Genomic DNA, 15169 nt, shown 5'->3' on the forward strand with positions numbered 1-15169 from the left:
AGCATAAAAAAAAATTGTTGAATGGCCTACACCTAAAAGTGTTGGAGAGACAAGATCACTTTATGGATTGGCTAGTTTCTACCAAAAGTTTATTAGGAATTTCAATTCAATTTGCAGCCCTATAATTGTGAGAATGAAAATGTGAAGAATTCAAGTAGACAAATGGAGCACATGGAAGCTTTAAGTTGTTAAACATAAGGCGCTTGAACAACCAAAGTTAGCCCTACCTAATTTCACTAAGGTATTTCAAGTTGATTGGGTTGCAAAGAAAAGATATCAAGTATATGATCAAGGGCTATATGTCATCATTCAAGTCTTGAAGTGGAGATTTGTTGCCTAAAGAATTTGTGTTGTATGCAAATTGTTAAGCATTGCAAAATTTCAACAATCAAGATAAGTTGAATCAGAGACACGTGAGATGGGTAGAGTTCTTGCAAAGTTCTTTGTTCTAAAGCATATAAGTGGGAAGTCAAGTAGAATTTGTGATGCATTGAGTTGCAGAAGGAATTTGTTGACAGATAGGAAAATTGATGTGCTAGATATAATGAACTATAGACCTTGTATAAAGACATGACTTTAATTTTGTTAAACCTAGTAAAGCTTGCAAAGAACGTCTTGTAATGAACTGAAGCAAATGGTTGGTTTATATCATTCAATATGAGTTGTTATTTAGGAGAACTCAATTGTGTATACCTAGATCAATGAAAGGCAATCTAATTTAAAAAGGCATTGTGAGAGATTAGCAAAACACTTTAGTATTGACAAAACAATGGCTTTCGTAAGTGAATTATTTTTAGCCTCAGATTCATAAAGATGTAGACAAACTTGTTTAGAATTATAAGATTTGTCAAGTTGCAAAAGGAAGTAATCAAAATGTGGGATTGTAAGAACTTCTAACAGTACCAAATAAACCTTAAGAAGACATAAGCATAGATCTCATACTTGGATTGCCTAAGACACAATGAGGGAATGATTTCATATTTGTGGTAGTGGATACATTTTCTAAAATGACATTTTATACCTTGTAAGAAGATAGTGGATGTAGCACATGTACCAAACCTATTGTTCAAAGACGTGAAATTGCATGGATTACCTAAGAGTATTGTTTTGAACGAAGATACTAGGTTTGTAGGTTACTATTGGAAACCATAGAAGAAGATGAAGACTAGCATGAACCAGACGTGTAAGGGGGGAGTGGTGGGGGGGGGAGAGAGAGAGAGAGACTTTCAAATTGGGGATGAAGTGAAGACATATTTGAGAAAGCGAAGATTCACAGTTGGAATACAAAACAAGTTGAAGATGAGTATGTTGAGACCTTGTAAGATCTTAAGAAAAATTAATTTAGGATAATGGATATGATGTTGAGTTACCAAATATGGATATATCACCCATATTCAACATTGCAGATCCATATCCTTATCATGAGACACAATTAAGTGATGATAGTGAACTAGATTTGTAACATCAATTTCACAAAAAAGCAATTGGATGACATTGAAGACACTGTGGATCACAAATTTGTAAAAGCATAGGAGTTAGACAGTACTTTGAATGTCTTGTGAAGTGGAAGAACAAACCAATTGAATATTCATCTTAGATATCTCAAGCTAAGTTAGACCATCTTGGTTTTCCTTTAGCCCTAGCAAAGTGAGGGACTCACTATTTAAATAACCATGAGTGTTTGATGGAGGAGCATCCTTCGAACTTGACAATCTTGCATAATCCCTTCACTATAGGAGGCAACAACTCCCCAAAGGGTATCCAAAACATCTTCCGAAACACACCCAATAAGTCAGAAAGTACCTACTATCTGCCCGAGCAAGTTTTCTAAGGTCGTGCAATACTTTCACTAAGGTCGTGCTATAGTTTCACTAAGGTCGTGCAATACTTTCCAGTATTGTATAGTACTATTCACTACTACCCTACGATACTTTACCAATATCGCGTGATACACTTTACTACTACTATGCGATACTTTCCAATATCGCACGATGCTTTCCACTAGTATCATGCAATACTGTTAGAATAGTTGTTCTTGGGTGTTCCTATTTCAGTTCAATTTTTATGTTTCTTTTGATATATTTTTGAGTTTGCTTGTTTGCTCTTGAGAACCTTACAGCATAATCTTAGCATCATGTGTTGTCTTAATCTTTTGCAATCTTGTTTGGACTTGTTTGATGATCATGTTTCATGAATAGTGAGTTTTCCAATCTTGTGAACCATTCTCATAGTTTGCAAAGTTAAGTGGCTCGATGTTCAATGTTTCTAAACTCTTGGCCGACCTACCTATGGCTTCGCACTTCATTTTAGATCATGGTTGAGTTTTTCATGATTTGGTCTCTAACTAATATTTGGTAATATATTTTCCTCCCCTTGGAAAATGTGATCTTCCTTGGGGAACTCAAAAGTATTTGAATTCTTTATACGGTGATGTAATTGATCTTTGTTTGGTATCTTGATGGAAGAGTAACTCTTGAAGGTTTGTAGAAGGTGGTATGGATTTCAATTTGTAATTAGCCATGTATGCCTATTTTGTAAGCCTACATGTTGTTGGCCAATTATAATTGAATTCATGATGATACATTGAAACTTTCATTATCTAGTTCCTTGTTTCCATTGTGTTAACTCTTGTTGCACAGCCTGGACTGTCCTCATCAAGGATCCTCCTATAATGAACGAGACAAAGTTCAGTGATGACAGTGGACCAAATTTGGAATAGCAGTTTCCTAAAAAGCAATTGGATGAGTTTGAAGACATTTGGATCACAAAGTTGGTAAGCACATGAGGTAGACGATACTTTGTGCATCTTGTGAAGTGGAACAGCAATTTAGTTGAAGATTCATCTTGGTTATATTAAACTAAGGTAGACCATCTTGGTTTTCTTTTAGCCCCAGCAAACTGGTGAACTCACTTTTCAAATTACCTTGGATGTCTGATGTAGGAGCATCAAATCCTTATCCTATTACTCTTTTAATAGTGACCATTAAATATCATCCTTTTGAGATTTGAATTTTAGATAGAGGCAACTAACCACAACTTCTCATACAACATTTCAGATGTAGCTAGAATCAATCTAAATACAAACATGACTGCGTTACTGGTGAACGAAGACATTCAAATGTAGGATGAAAGTACAGTTTGCAGAGTTCTTTGGGGCAAACAAATTAACCAAAAAAATCTGCAAACAGCGATAATAAATAAGAAAAAAATAATCCACATGCATTTTGTGCTTTATAAAAATAGTTTTGGTGGATTTTATGGCTCCTAGATTTATTCTTCATTTAATGTCCAGAATATTTATGGCCACGGATTAACATAAAGCAGATCAAAAAGTGTAGACAAATTTAAGAGTAGTATAAGGGTTGGTGGCTGCGATTGTAAGGAGAGTTGTAGGCAACACTAACACAGTTTCTACAGTAATGTGTACAGCCCATTAGGAATTGTCTTCATCGCCCTTGGGTTATTAGAATTCTATATATCGTATATCCCATTGAGAAACAAAATATAAGGACAAAAAGAGGGGCAACAATTTTATTTCTGAATGTTAAACTAACAGAGCAACACAAGAATGAAAGGTTGGCATTTTATTTCTAAATGCAAGATCAACAACATCCAATCTTCCCTGGAAAGGCAAAGAGCAATAAGCTAGCATAAGACTAATTAACACCAAGTTCAAAAGAAACAAAATAACAATGGTTATAATGAAAAATTACATATGAAATCGGTCAGTCACTCTCCAGGCATCATGTTCTTGCCAGCATATATAGTTCTTGCCTGCATAGACAGCTCATTATTCGGTACCTGTGCTCTAATGAACTGCCATACTACATCTACCAAATGCTTTCCATTAATCATGCTTCAAGAGCTCTGCGTCCTTTTACACAGCCCTAACAGCTTTTTAAATGCAAACATCTACATAATTGCCCGCATAGTTGTGGAGGTGTATCTGAAAATTGAACTCAGAGGGTGCATTATCTGTTTTAGAATGCCACCAAGAAATGATCCATTAGAACACAGAAAAATCAAAAATCCATTCATAAGTAAAGATTTCCCATCAAGCTCAACTTCTCATGCAGTATGGATATTTATTTCTATGTTAATTTGTCAAATGCTAAAATGAACTTCACAACTAGTTGCAAGCTCAATCTTCTAGAAATTATTTAATGCAAGATTTTTACTAGACTGATGATCACATACAAGTTTACAACCAACACCATTTTCAAATTTGGCCACTTCAGAGGAGACCCAAAAAAATCAAATATTATTAGAATAGTTCGCTTTATCAATCATTGCAAGTTAGATTGGATAAAATGTAGATGTTAGATGTTAAACAAGATGTGAATTTAAAGTCGCAGGGGAAGCAGAGCATTAATCAAAGCTACTTTCATAAAACTAAGTATTTCAAAGAAAGGACATTTTACTTGGAATTGACAAATTCTTTCGATACCCTAGCTCAGGCTCAGCCGTTGAATAAACCAGCACCTTAACAGACAATCACTTCGAAACCTAAACCACGTAATAAATAAAGCAGCAAGGAAAATGGCTGGATGTTGGTATGCAAGCACTGAAATAGAGCCCTCATCCCCAAGCCATGGACGAAGCCAAACTCTGGGAGAAGAAATACAAGTGCCACAGAAGCAAACACAACATCAATAGGCATACATGATACTTTGAAGTCAAATAACCCAGAGAAGGCGATAATCTCAAGCCTCCCTCCTAATGTACAAAACAAATTTGATTTTCTTATCATCAGCAATGCCACTTGTAATTACCTATGGGAAAGCTGTAACAATTTCGGGTTGATTGCATTCTGGAGCGGTAGCCAGGTATCAAACTACATTCTGGAGCAGTAGCCAGGTATCAAACTACGACATCTCTGACTGGTTCTCAAGAACATTTATAGGTGATGTATGCACCACTAACCTTCAAAACGGCTTTACTTTTGTTGAACGCTTAGATCACAATCTGAAGAATAAATTTCGTGATGGCTCCACTCTTTTTGTTAAAGGTTTCGAAATCTATTTTTTTGCTCGGAAAAGAAAATTAATTTTTTGCTAGCTTGCCTTCCATCTGTATATTGGTGGATTGAGTTTCCTAACTTCCCAGTCGAACTTATGAATAGCGACATTCTAGGCCAAATTGGTGATTCTCTTGGGAGCTTTAGAGGATTACCAGAAATTTTCCTTACCTCCAACTCTGTTAAAATTGTGGTTGATTCCCTGCAATTAGGGCCCTTGAACCAATAAAAATAATATCAAATAACTCAATCAAAGAATTATAACTGTTCTTCACTGGCAATATTCAAGCCAAGATCCCTTTCACAGATCCTAAGATTGCGGAAGAATTTTACAAAGATTCTAATGTCACCAGAGTTTATGCTAATGAAGATTTTCAAATAAAATTTCTTAGCAATGGTGGTTTTGGTTTTTTCGATCACGCTCCGCCCATAGAGATAGAAGAAGATGAAATCCCCAGCTCCACCAACCCCATTATACTCGACAATCTCATTTCACCAATTGGGCATACTGTTGTTTCAGGTCAAACCAATCCCATGCCACTGCCGGATATGCATGTCTCCATCCCACCAATCACCTATAACGAAACCAAGATCAAGCCGGTGTCAGGATCTTTTGTTCCATCCAGTAGCATTCCTAGTACATCTGTTATTCCATCTACTAGTCAGGAGGTTCTTTTGCCTGTCAAGGAACTTATAGAAAATATAAAACTTATTAAAACTACAAATAAGAATGTTAAAGCAACAACAGATCCTCAACCAGACTCAGGGCATATAACAATAAACGACAACATAATTATGTCCAAACTGCTAAAGGTACAAGATAGATCATCATCAAATAACATTCAAGAAGAAATTAAGATTGATGTAAATACTAGCACCAAAATAGCAAGTAATTGCATTTCGGTTAATGAGACGCATAAGAATATTAAAATATCAGTACTTAAATCTGGTCTGGTCTCATATTCTCTTTTGGATGAAACTGTCTCAGATGAAAAAGACTTCGCTGAGAAAATGGTTTTTGAATCAGAAGATGAAGAAAATGAAGAAGCAATAAGCGAGAAAAGATGGATCATAGAAAGAATCTTGGCAAGTGGATGCTGAGGAATAAGCCGACGATTAACTCTATCTAAGAAACTTGCAAATATTTATTAACAAATATTTAAATGATTTCCATACTCATGAATATAAAGTCTTAATAACATAACAGTATCATATTTTAAAACAGTATGTAATTATACTTAGACAGACGTTATTCTCTAAGTTGCCAGTTCGGGTTCTGGTTCGGATGCAGGTTCGACATTCGGGTTCGGAATCCTCCAAAAACAAATTGGGCTGGTTTCAGGTTAGAAAAATTGGGCTGGGTTCGTGTTTGTTTTGGGTTCGTCCGTACGAGATTTTTTTTTTGTTAAATATTGTTTATATGTATGTAAAAATATGCTGCAACAAGTAAGTTCATATGCCACTATGCTAATATAAAGCAATTTAGCAAAAATACAACACCACATATATTAATGATTTTGTTTGAATGGGAAGATAAAATGTCAAAATACACCACCATATGAATGTTTTGGTTCAAAAACTTTAAAACACCAATGTCAATAATACTAATCAATCATCAGTCATAAGTCATAGACTCATATGTGATCAAATATCAATGTACCATCAAAAAATCATCGAATAATATCCAGACCAAGCCAATAATCGGGTACGAGCTCCTTCCAATGGGGACCAGACCAAGCCAATAATCGGGTACGAGCTCCTTCCAATGGGGACCAGACCAAGCCAACAACAAACATACGCATCTAGACTGCCGCTGCCAAACATCCCAAACTGTCACTGCCAAACAGTGTCGTTTTAGGTTTTAATATGTAAATTGCTACCTAAAACTAAGTTGACAAGTAAATAAGATGACGTGACCTCAAAATTTGCCCAAATTCATTTCACATTCCTCCCGGGCTCTGCTGACGGCAACCAAATTCGCTCAAAATTCCTCCAAATTTGACCAGGGTTCGAAACTACAAATTTACAGGGAATTCTGATGGTAAGAGGCGAATTTGTAACGATTTCAAACCGACTTTGAATTTGAGCGAATCGAATTTCGAATTTCCTGGTTTTTGAGCGAATATGGTAACTTAGGTTAACTTATTCTCATCAGTTTTTTCTATAATAGTAATTATCGCAGGAACTTAATTCGGATAGGTGAAGTCCAAGGTAAAGATTTTTCAATTTTCTCATCCACAATTTGATCTGTTTTAGGAGCCATAAAAATTCTGATATAGTTGCTTATCAAAGTAATGGTATGATCTTAGTTGGCCAGAGCGAACTAAGATGTTATTTTCAGAAGAGAGATATTAGCTGTTCTTATTTTTGTATCTCCTGTCATAAAGTTGAAATTATTTTAGTAGTCAGTTGCATTAAATATCAGCAAACAAAACTAAGCAAGTCAAGAATTTAAATTGAAAATATATTAGGAAATTTCCTTGACCAGGGGTAAAACTATTCTTATTAATTAACAAAATTAAAGGATTCAAACAGCAGGCATATCCATTGATTTTAACAGAAAGGGGATCAAAATTTCATATACATACCTTTCTAATAGAAATTATCCTAAAATGGAAAATGGAACGAGATACTTTTACAACACTGATAAATAGAAATGCTCTAACTGATTTATTTTTTATTTTTGAATTGGAAAAGTCTACTAACAAGGATCTTAGCTGAAAGAGATATGCAGGATCAAAGATTTGACGATTTGAAAGATGGTTTCATCAATTGTGAGGGCATGACAAAGTGGGAAATGAGAAAGCAACTAAGATCAAAAAGAATATGAATATAATTTGCCAGGGCGCATTTTAGAATCCACACCTAAGATGATTCCTCAAGCTGATGCTATGTAATTCACATTCACGAGAAATTGATGCACTGAATTTGATACAAATGCAAAAGAAGGTATGCATTCTCAAAGACCTCTGTTAAAAAAGAGGCAATTGTATTATTAAGCAGACAGGACGTCTCCGTCTCAGACTAGTTTGGGGGTTTTCTTCCCCGTTCTTTTTTCCCCAGTGCCCGCACTTTGAACATGGAAAAAACAATAATGAAGTTTTAAAATTTTAATGAAATATTGGCAAAAGCCTTTTACCGATCAAAAAAAAAAAGCATGAATATTCCAAATTTAGAAAACTGGTGCTTTTTTTGCATCAGCTCAGGAGAGCTTGTTTCATAAGTAGTGCAATCAATCAAGAGCAACCATAGCTTCACTTTTCAAAGGGGGAAAGGTGCTTGCAACTTACAGCACAACTCGAGTCTTCTTGAGGGCCACGAAACTCATAGGTGACTTTTCTAACAGTGGGCCTATCTCAGATAAGAGTGACAGATCAGTATTTTATTGCCAGACAAAGGGAATAAGAGGGGTATGGGAGGGCCCAAGATACAGTGAAGAAGATAATTCCTATAACCAGATGAATAAGATATGCCAGCTTACAATACAGTTTGAAGATAATCTCCGAGTGAATAAAAGAAATAGAATAAGACAGTCCATTCGTTGTTATGTGTGAGGACAGTTGGTCAAAAAACACTGATTATGTGGTGACATCACAAGGACGAAGTGATGGTCCAAAATAGTGTATGTAATGATGACAGGTGAAAAACATGGAGAATCTTGGGCATGCTTGTGATGATATAAGGTAACAAAATAAAAGGCACCTGAATGCATAGATGGAAGACTCGCCGGTTACTCAGTGAGTTTTTAAAACTCGCCGAGTATTTTGGGACGGCGGGTAAATCGCCCAAAAACTCGCCTGCCACAAAACTCGGCGTGAGTCCAAAAACTCGCCGAGTAATCGGCGAGTTTTAATCAAAAACTCGGCGAGTTAATGTAAAAAACTCGTGGTTCAGGGAACCCGCGGCCAATGACGCTTAAATAGGTCAAAATGCATTGTTTTTTGCATTGTTTCTTTCATTTGTGTGGAGCAAAGAAGGTTTTAGCTGATTGCAAGTGATTAAAGGCAGATTGGAGTGGATTTTGGAGGATTCTAACCGAATTTAGAAGAGAAATTTCTTTCCAGGTATGTTCATCTTATCATTGTTTGAAAACTTTTTATAGTTTTAAGCAAAGCTTTTATTGTTTTTGTTGTTGTTTGTAAATGATTTCAAATCATTTGAAAGTTGAAACCCTAGTTGTTCTAAACTTCTAGCTTCTAAGTTCTAACTCTAAGTTCTAACTTTGTTTATTCATTTTTCTATAAATTTAATTTTTTATGTGTAGGGCAGCGGACAAGCATTAAGAAAACATGACAAACCCGCAAGAAGAGTGGCCACAAACACCATGCCCATCTGGATATATAGGCACTCGGCCTAAAAATGCAAGAGATAAGGCATGGCGGTATGCCTATGAAGCTCCAAGTCCAAATGATATTGGGAAGGTGATATGCATTCCCTGTGAGAGAATTATTTCTGGAGGCATAAACCGCCTCAAATACCACCTTGCAGGCATAAAGAAACATGACTCAAATCCTTGTCTCAAGGTACTTGATGAAGAAAAAAGATCCATCCATGCCCTACTTGCAGCTGCTGAAGAGAAAAAATTGAATAGGGAGAGGGAAAAATTATCTATGAGGGCAACCATAGCTGAATCTGAAGGAGCTCCTTTTGATATGCAAGAGGAAGAAAAAGCACTTGAGAACATACCAGGATCTCTTCATGGCCCACGGATCCGCAAACAAAATTTCTCTTTTACCGGTTCCACTTCTTCTACATCTCTTACTTCTTCATCATCACCATCCGGATCCCCATCAGGGATAGGTGGTTATTTTGTGCCCAAGAACACACCTGGAGCACAGCCATCATTAGAGGGCACTGCATGGTTTAAGGAGGTGCATGAGCAAATTGATATTGCAGCAGCTGATTTTTGGTTTTTCAACAATATCTCAATGAATGCCACTGATAGTCCCTATTGGGTCAATATGCTGAATGCAATGACAATATCAGGCAAAGGGTACAAGCCGCCTAATCGCAAGGATATGAGTGGAAGGTTAGTATTTTACTATTTAGTAATTGTAAATAATTGTGATTCACTTTAGTTCATTGTTATATTTTAAATCTTAATTGTTATAACTTATTTCCTAATTTTTTACTAACACTTACACTTTATTTAATATTACACCTAAATTTTGTAGGTTGCTTGACAAAGTGGTTGGTAGGGCAACATTGTTGATAGAAGACCAAAAGAAAGAGTGGAAGAAGTATGGCTGCACCATTTTATCTGATGGGTGGACAGATGGAAGAAGTAGAACCATTATTAACTTCTTGATTGCTTGCAAAGATGATGTGGTGTTTTGGAAATCTGTCGATGCCTCCAACAAAGTGAAAAATGCAGCCACATTGGCTTTAATGTTGGAGAATGTTGTCATGGAGGTGGGAATAGAGAATGTGGTGCAAATAATCACAGATAATGCAGCAGCATATGTGGCAGCAAGTAGATTTAATTTTTTATATTTGAATCAATATGAATCATGAATGTAATGCTATGGTATTATTCAATTTAGATTTGATGTAATTTGTAAATACTAAATATGGAAAGTTTGTTACTGATTATTGATTTTTTGCTAATCTTTTAGGTAGAATCCTCCAAGAGAGGCATCCCACACTTTTTTGGTCACCTTGTGCAGCACATGTCCTTGACCTTCTTTTGGAGGACATCAGAAAACTTGATTGGGTGAGTCCAGTTGTGGAAGATGCTAGGCGAGTCACGAAATATATCTATAATCACCCATGGGTTCTTAGTTTGATGAGAAAAGCCACTAAAGGCAAAGATTTGATGAGACCTGCTATGACAAGGTTTGCAACGGTCTTCTTGACGTTGCAAAGTATTCTTGACCACATATTGGCTTTGAAGCAAATGTTTGTGTGTGCTGATTGGGTTGCTTCACCTTACTCAAAGAAGCCCGAAGGAGAGGCTATGGCACGAATAGTCTTTGATGATAGCTTTTTTGCAAAGGCTAAGGAGATTGTGGAGGTAACTTCATTATATTTTTAGTTTATTCAAGTTTCATTATCAATTCATAACTTACTATGTTATTACTAATTTGTATTTTTCAAATTTCAAATGTAGATGTCTCTGCCCCTGGTTCTAGTCTTGCGCACATGTGATGGGCAGCAATCCCCAATGGGAAGTCTTTATGAGGCCATGGATAGGGCAAAAGAGGCTGTTAGAAGTTACTATCACGGGGACAGTCTCAAATTTGACCCCATTTGGATAATTAATTGATAGGAGGTGGAACAATATGCTCCACCAACCTATTCATGCAGCAAGCTACTTCCTCAATCCCAAATTCAGGTACTATGATAATTGATTGTCCTTGAAGTTGGAATTTTAATAAGTCTTTATTTTACTTTACTTTTTAAGGTTGTGTAGTAAGACTTGATATCATTTTCTATTTGTTTTAGGGCTGATGATTCCTACTCAGATTCTAATGGAGCGGTCATGGAAGGTCTCTCTAAATGCATTGAGAGAATGATATCAAGTGAAGAGGAGAGAGACCTTATTGTGACCGAACAACAAATCTATTTGGAATCAAGGGGTCCTTTGTTCTCTTCTATGCTAGCAAAAAGAGCAAGATCTACTCAAGTACCAGGTAAAGCATCAAACTTTAAAACTTTTGCTAATTGATAAGTTGTGCTTCTGATTTTTTTTTTTTATTGCTTTATAACTTTTTTAATTTTGTTTTGCAGATGCTTGGTGGGCAAGTTGGGGTGGCAATACCCCCAATTTAAGGAAATTTGCTCTCAGAGTCCTATCCCAACCTTGTAGCTCATCCCATTGTGAGCGCAATTGGAGCTTATTTGAGTCCATCCATACAAAGAAAAGAAACAGAATGACTCAAAAACGGCTTAATGATCTTGTTTATGTGCACTATAATCTTAAGTTGCGCATAAAAAAGGCATAGCTCTTAGAACTACCTGGTCCGCTTGATCTAGATGAGATAGATCCTTATTCTGATTGGACAACACAGGAGCCAAGTCCATTGTTTACACCAGATGAGATCACTGATTTGGAGAGGCAGGCCATGGAGGGGGACGCTAACACTGATTTTCAGTTCACTATGGATGACATTGAGGATGAGGACGAGGATGATGATGATTCAGGCGAGGATCAAGCATTACCATTAGGAGGAGATGCATCCTCTTCTAGGACGCCGAGCCAGTCAGTAGGGACGTCGAGCAAGGGGGCACAGCCACAGAGTTCACAGTCACGCAGCTCACACCCTATCCCAGTGCGGGGCACTTCTTCTAGGACTAGACCCCCTCGCTTTCCTGCTAGTGCAAGTGGAAAGAGGAAGATGTGATTGACATTGTATTGATGTATTTAGACTTTTAGTATTTACTTCTAGTTTGACAGATTGAAACTATTTAGTAATTTACTATTTTGCTTCTTACCATGAGCATTCTGCATGAGAATGCAATTTTGTACGCATTATGCATTTATATATATCTAAACTTTGTTTCTTTCTTTTGTATTGTCTTTAATTAACTTATTAGATTCATCTTCTAATTAAATTTTGCAAAATAAATGTATTTTTAATTAAATTTCAGCGGTTTTTTAGGTTCCCGAGTTTTTTTTTTAAATCGCCGAGTTTTCCCCGATTAAACTTTTGGGGGGCTTGGCGAGTTTTTGCATTTGGCGAGTTTTCCAACTATGCCTGAATGCAATTGGATTGAAGGACAATAAATGTTGCTTTTGTGTAAAAGACAGATTACATACTAGCTAACATTATATCGTCACTCTTCAATCATCTAATCATAACTCGCCAATACCTTGAACCATCAAACCAAAGGAATTCATTCACTCAATCTTTCATTCAACAACAATCAGCAGCAGGAGGAGGGAATATATATATATATACATACAGCGACTAGCACAAATCAAGTTAACTGCAACAGCGCATACAACGGCAGGAATTATCTTTAACCTCTAGCTGTTATGCTATTCCAGTTGTGGTCTGCTCCAAGAATGTCATAAAGTAGCCTTGCAGAAAATCATCTGTTAGTTTTGATGAGAATCCTCGTAAATTTTGCATAGAGAATGTTGATTTTCAGTGGATTTGAATATCAGAAGTTGAATTGCAGCATCAACTCAGGCATGAGTTGTTTGGCATAATGCCAAAAGAAGCTGAAGTTGTGGAGAATGCATACAATCTGTTTGCTAAAATGTTAAAGAGATTTTTTAAATAAAACATCAAGTGCATGCTGTCTGAGTGAGGTTTATCTATGAAGAGAGAGCCTTCAATTTCAAAGTCCAACAATCACATTCTTTGTGTGAACAAGAACAGCAGGAGCCTCATATACAACAAATTGAGAGCTATCTTGTGGAATCTAATTGTCATGCCAAAGTATCATTTCAGCCTTCAACTGAGCCGTATGGCAAAAAATGTTTTTAATGTGAAGATGGTTTAAAGGCTAGTCATGTACATTTTTGATATCTGGTCAATAAGATACTACTCAAGGATCTATGCAATCTGGTGACTGGTCTGTCAGGTCACTTGCCATCAAGTAGAAGGGGTAAGTTGAAGTTTCTGTTATGGAAGCATATCAAGCTTTGACTGCAAGATAATTCGCAAAGCTTCAGCTGAGAAGGGAATTGCTTGGAAATTGAATTCCACTGGATATGGTTGACCATATAATCAATGATCCTGAATCTGAACATTTATTTCCTCTCCAACTAGCTGTAATTCTGTGTAGTCCCAGGTGCATCAGTGCAATGTTCCCTACAGACAAAATAAGGAATAGAACCAACCCTAAAATGTCACTGTGGATTCCTGAAAAGGAATTAACTGACAATGTGGAAAAACTAGCTCAGGAAAGTGCTTTTTAATGCTAGTTGTAGAATTGTTATACCATATATGTTTTACACCTTGCAATGGCATACTTGTGATCATCATTTCTCCAAATCGAGGGCTTGCCATGCAGATATATATGGCAGATGTCTTATGAAATATCACAAACAAAAACATGGCTTAGTCATCCAGGTGCTAAACAGAGTTCAACTGGAGAGTGTGAAGGACAACTAATTTCATTAAGATAGTGAGGAATTTGAGGCCAAAAATTTTGAAAAGTTATGTTTAAACGTAAACACGGTAGGAACACAGGCAGAGATATTTAAAGCTATACAACTCAAATAATGGCTTCGGCCTCAAAGCTGGTCAGTCTGTTGCATCCATACAATGTTGCGCCTAGAGAATATACTCCACTTTCAACGTGACAGGACTAGACAATACTCTATCAAATAGGAGCCATAATGCATGTATTTATCGATAAATTTTGGCGAAGATGTTGCAGCTCAATATGCACACCATTTTAACTATGAAAGAATTGGCCATTCTATAGTCACAAAAGGTATATGCCAGGTCATGACATGAGAGATATAGGCTCAAGTAGAAAGGAATTGAACCTCAAAGCCATAACATTAACAAAATACAAGAGATTAGCAAAAGATAGTCAAATGAATAGACATGAAGAAGCAAAGTATAACAATTCATCATGTGGCTTCCAATGGAGACAGTGATCAATGTCAAGACAGCTAAAGGAAGGAACAGATAGGAAAATTTATAGTTGCTACAATCTGATGAAACATATGAGCTTCCTGAGGCATCACAAGGATCTGAGGCACAAGAATGTGTACCCATACCCTTTATGCAAGCTGATAGCTCCATTCCTCGTCAATATGGCAGAACAAGCATAGGCTAAGTAGAAGCAGACATCTGTTGGAACTCGTGGGTGGAAGAATTGGCATATAGGAAGCACATTCACATTCACTGCTATCTATAGGAATGGCCGTGCATGGCCACCAGATATGTATTAAGTCATAACGAAGTTTTTAAAAGCCATGACAGCATTAGTGGTTAGTATAAATCTATTCAGGCTGCAGTGAACAAGTATAATTTGCAAATGCTCGGTATACTCATTGAAATAGCAACTGAACAGGAGTTGGCAATTGTAACAGTCCAAAGAAGGTGATGATTCATGCAAGAAGACGTCAAAAATACATGAAAAAGTAATGTTTGAGTTCAAAGACAATAGACATGTGAGTCTGGTTAATCATTCACGTGATTTATAAAACCCGAAGGCATATCAAATAAACAGTTAGAAGGCCAATGT

At 36.5% G+C, this 15169-nt stretch overlaps 2 protein-coding genes across 3 annotated transcripts in view; one reads left to right on the plus strand and one right to left on the minus strand.

Annotated features, from left to right (window-relative positions):
- Positions 1–3559: 3559 nt before the first annotated feature.
- LOC149552747 (V-type proton ATPase subunit D-like) overlaps positions 3560–15169 on the minus strand; it is a 39591-nt gene continuing 27981 nt past the window's right edge. Inside the window, exon 2 of the mRNA XM_089788291.1 lies at positions 3560–3975. The gene's annotated coding sequence lies outside the window, so the exon portion shown is untranslated. The remainder of the gene's footprint in view (positions 3976–15169) is intronic.
- LOC149552748 (uncharacterized) lies at positions 8891–11270 on the plus strand. Of its 2 annotated transcripts, XR_016352966.1 has the most exons (3): positions 8891–9081; positions 9282–11030; positions 11127–11270. XR_016352966.1 is itself a non-coding variant. In XM_089788292.1 (2 exons), exon 2 carries the CDS (start codon positions 9307–9309, stop codon positions 10093–10095), a length of 789 nt encoding a protein of 262 aa, XP_089644418.1. In that variant the 5' UTR covers positions 8891–9081; positions 9282–9306; the 3' UTR covers positions 10096–11036. The 2 variants fall into 2 exon arrangements, 1 of the variants encoding a protein (XP_089644418.1); XM_089788292.1 differs by lacking the exon at positions 11127–11270 and having other exon boundaries at positions 9282–11036.

Source organism: Cupressus sempervirens, chromosome 6, assembly GCF_028749045.1.
Source record: "Cupressus sempervirens isolate cs-2001-9-10 chromosome 6, ASM2874904v1, whole genome shotgun sequence".
Lineage (NCBI taxonomy): Eukaryota > Viridiplantae > Streptophyta > Pinopsida > Cupressales > Cupressaceae > Cupressus > Cupressus sempervirens.

What these genes read in the sequence shown, in the direction of transcription:
- LOC149552748 (XM_089788292.1), top strand. Translation starts at nt 9,307, where the DNA reads ATGACAAACCCGCAAGAAGAGTGGCCACAAACACCATGCCCATCTGGA.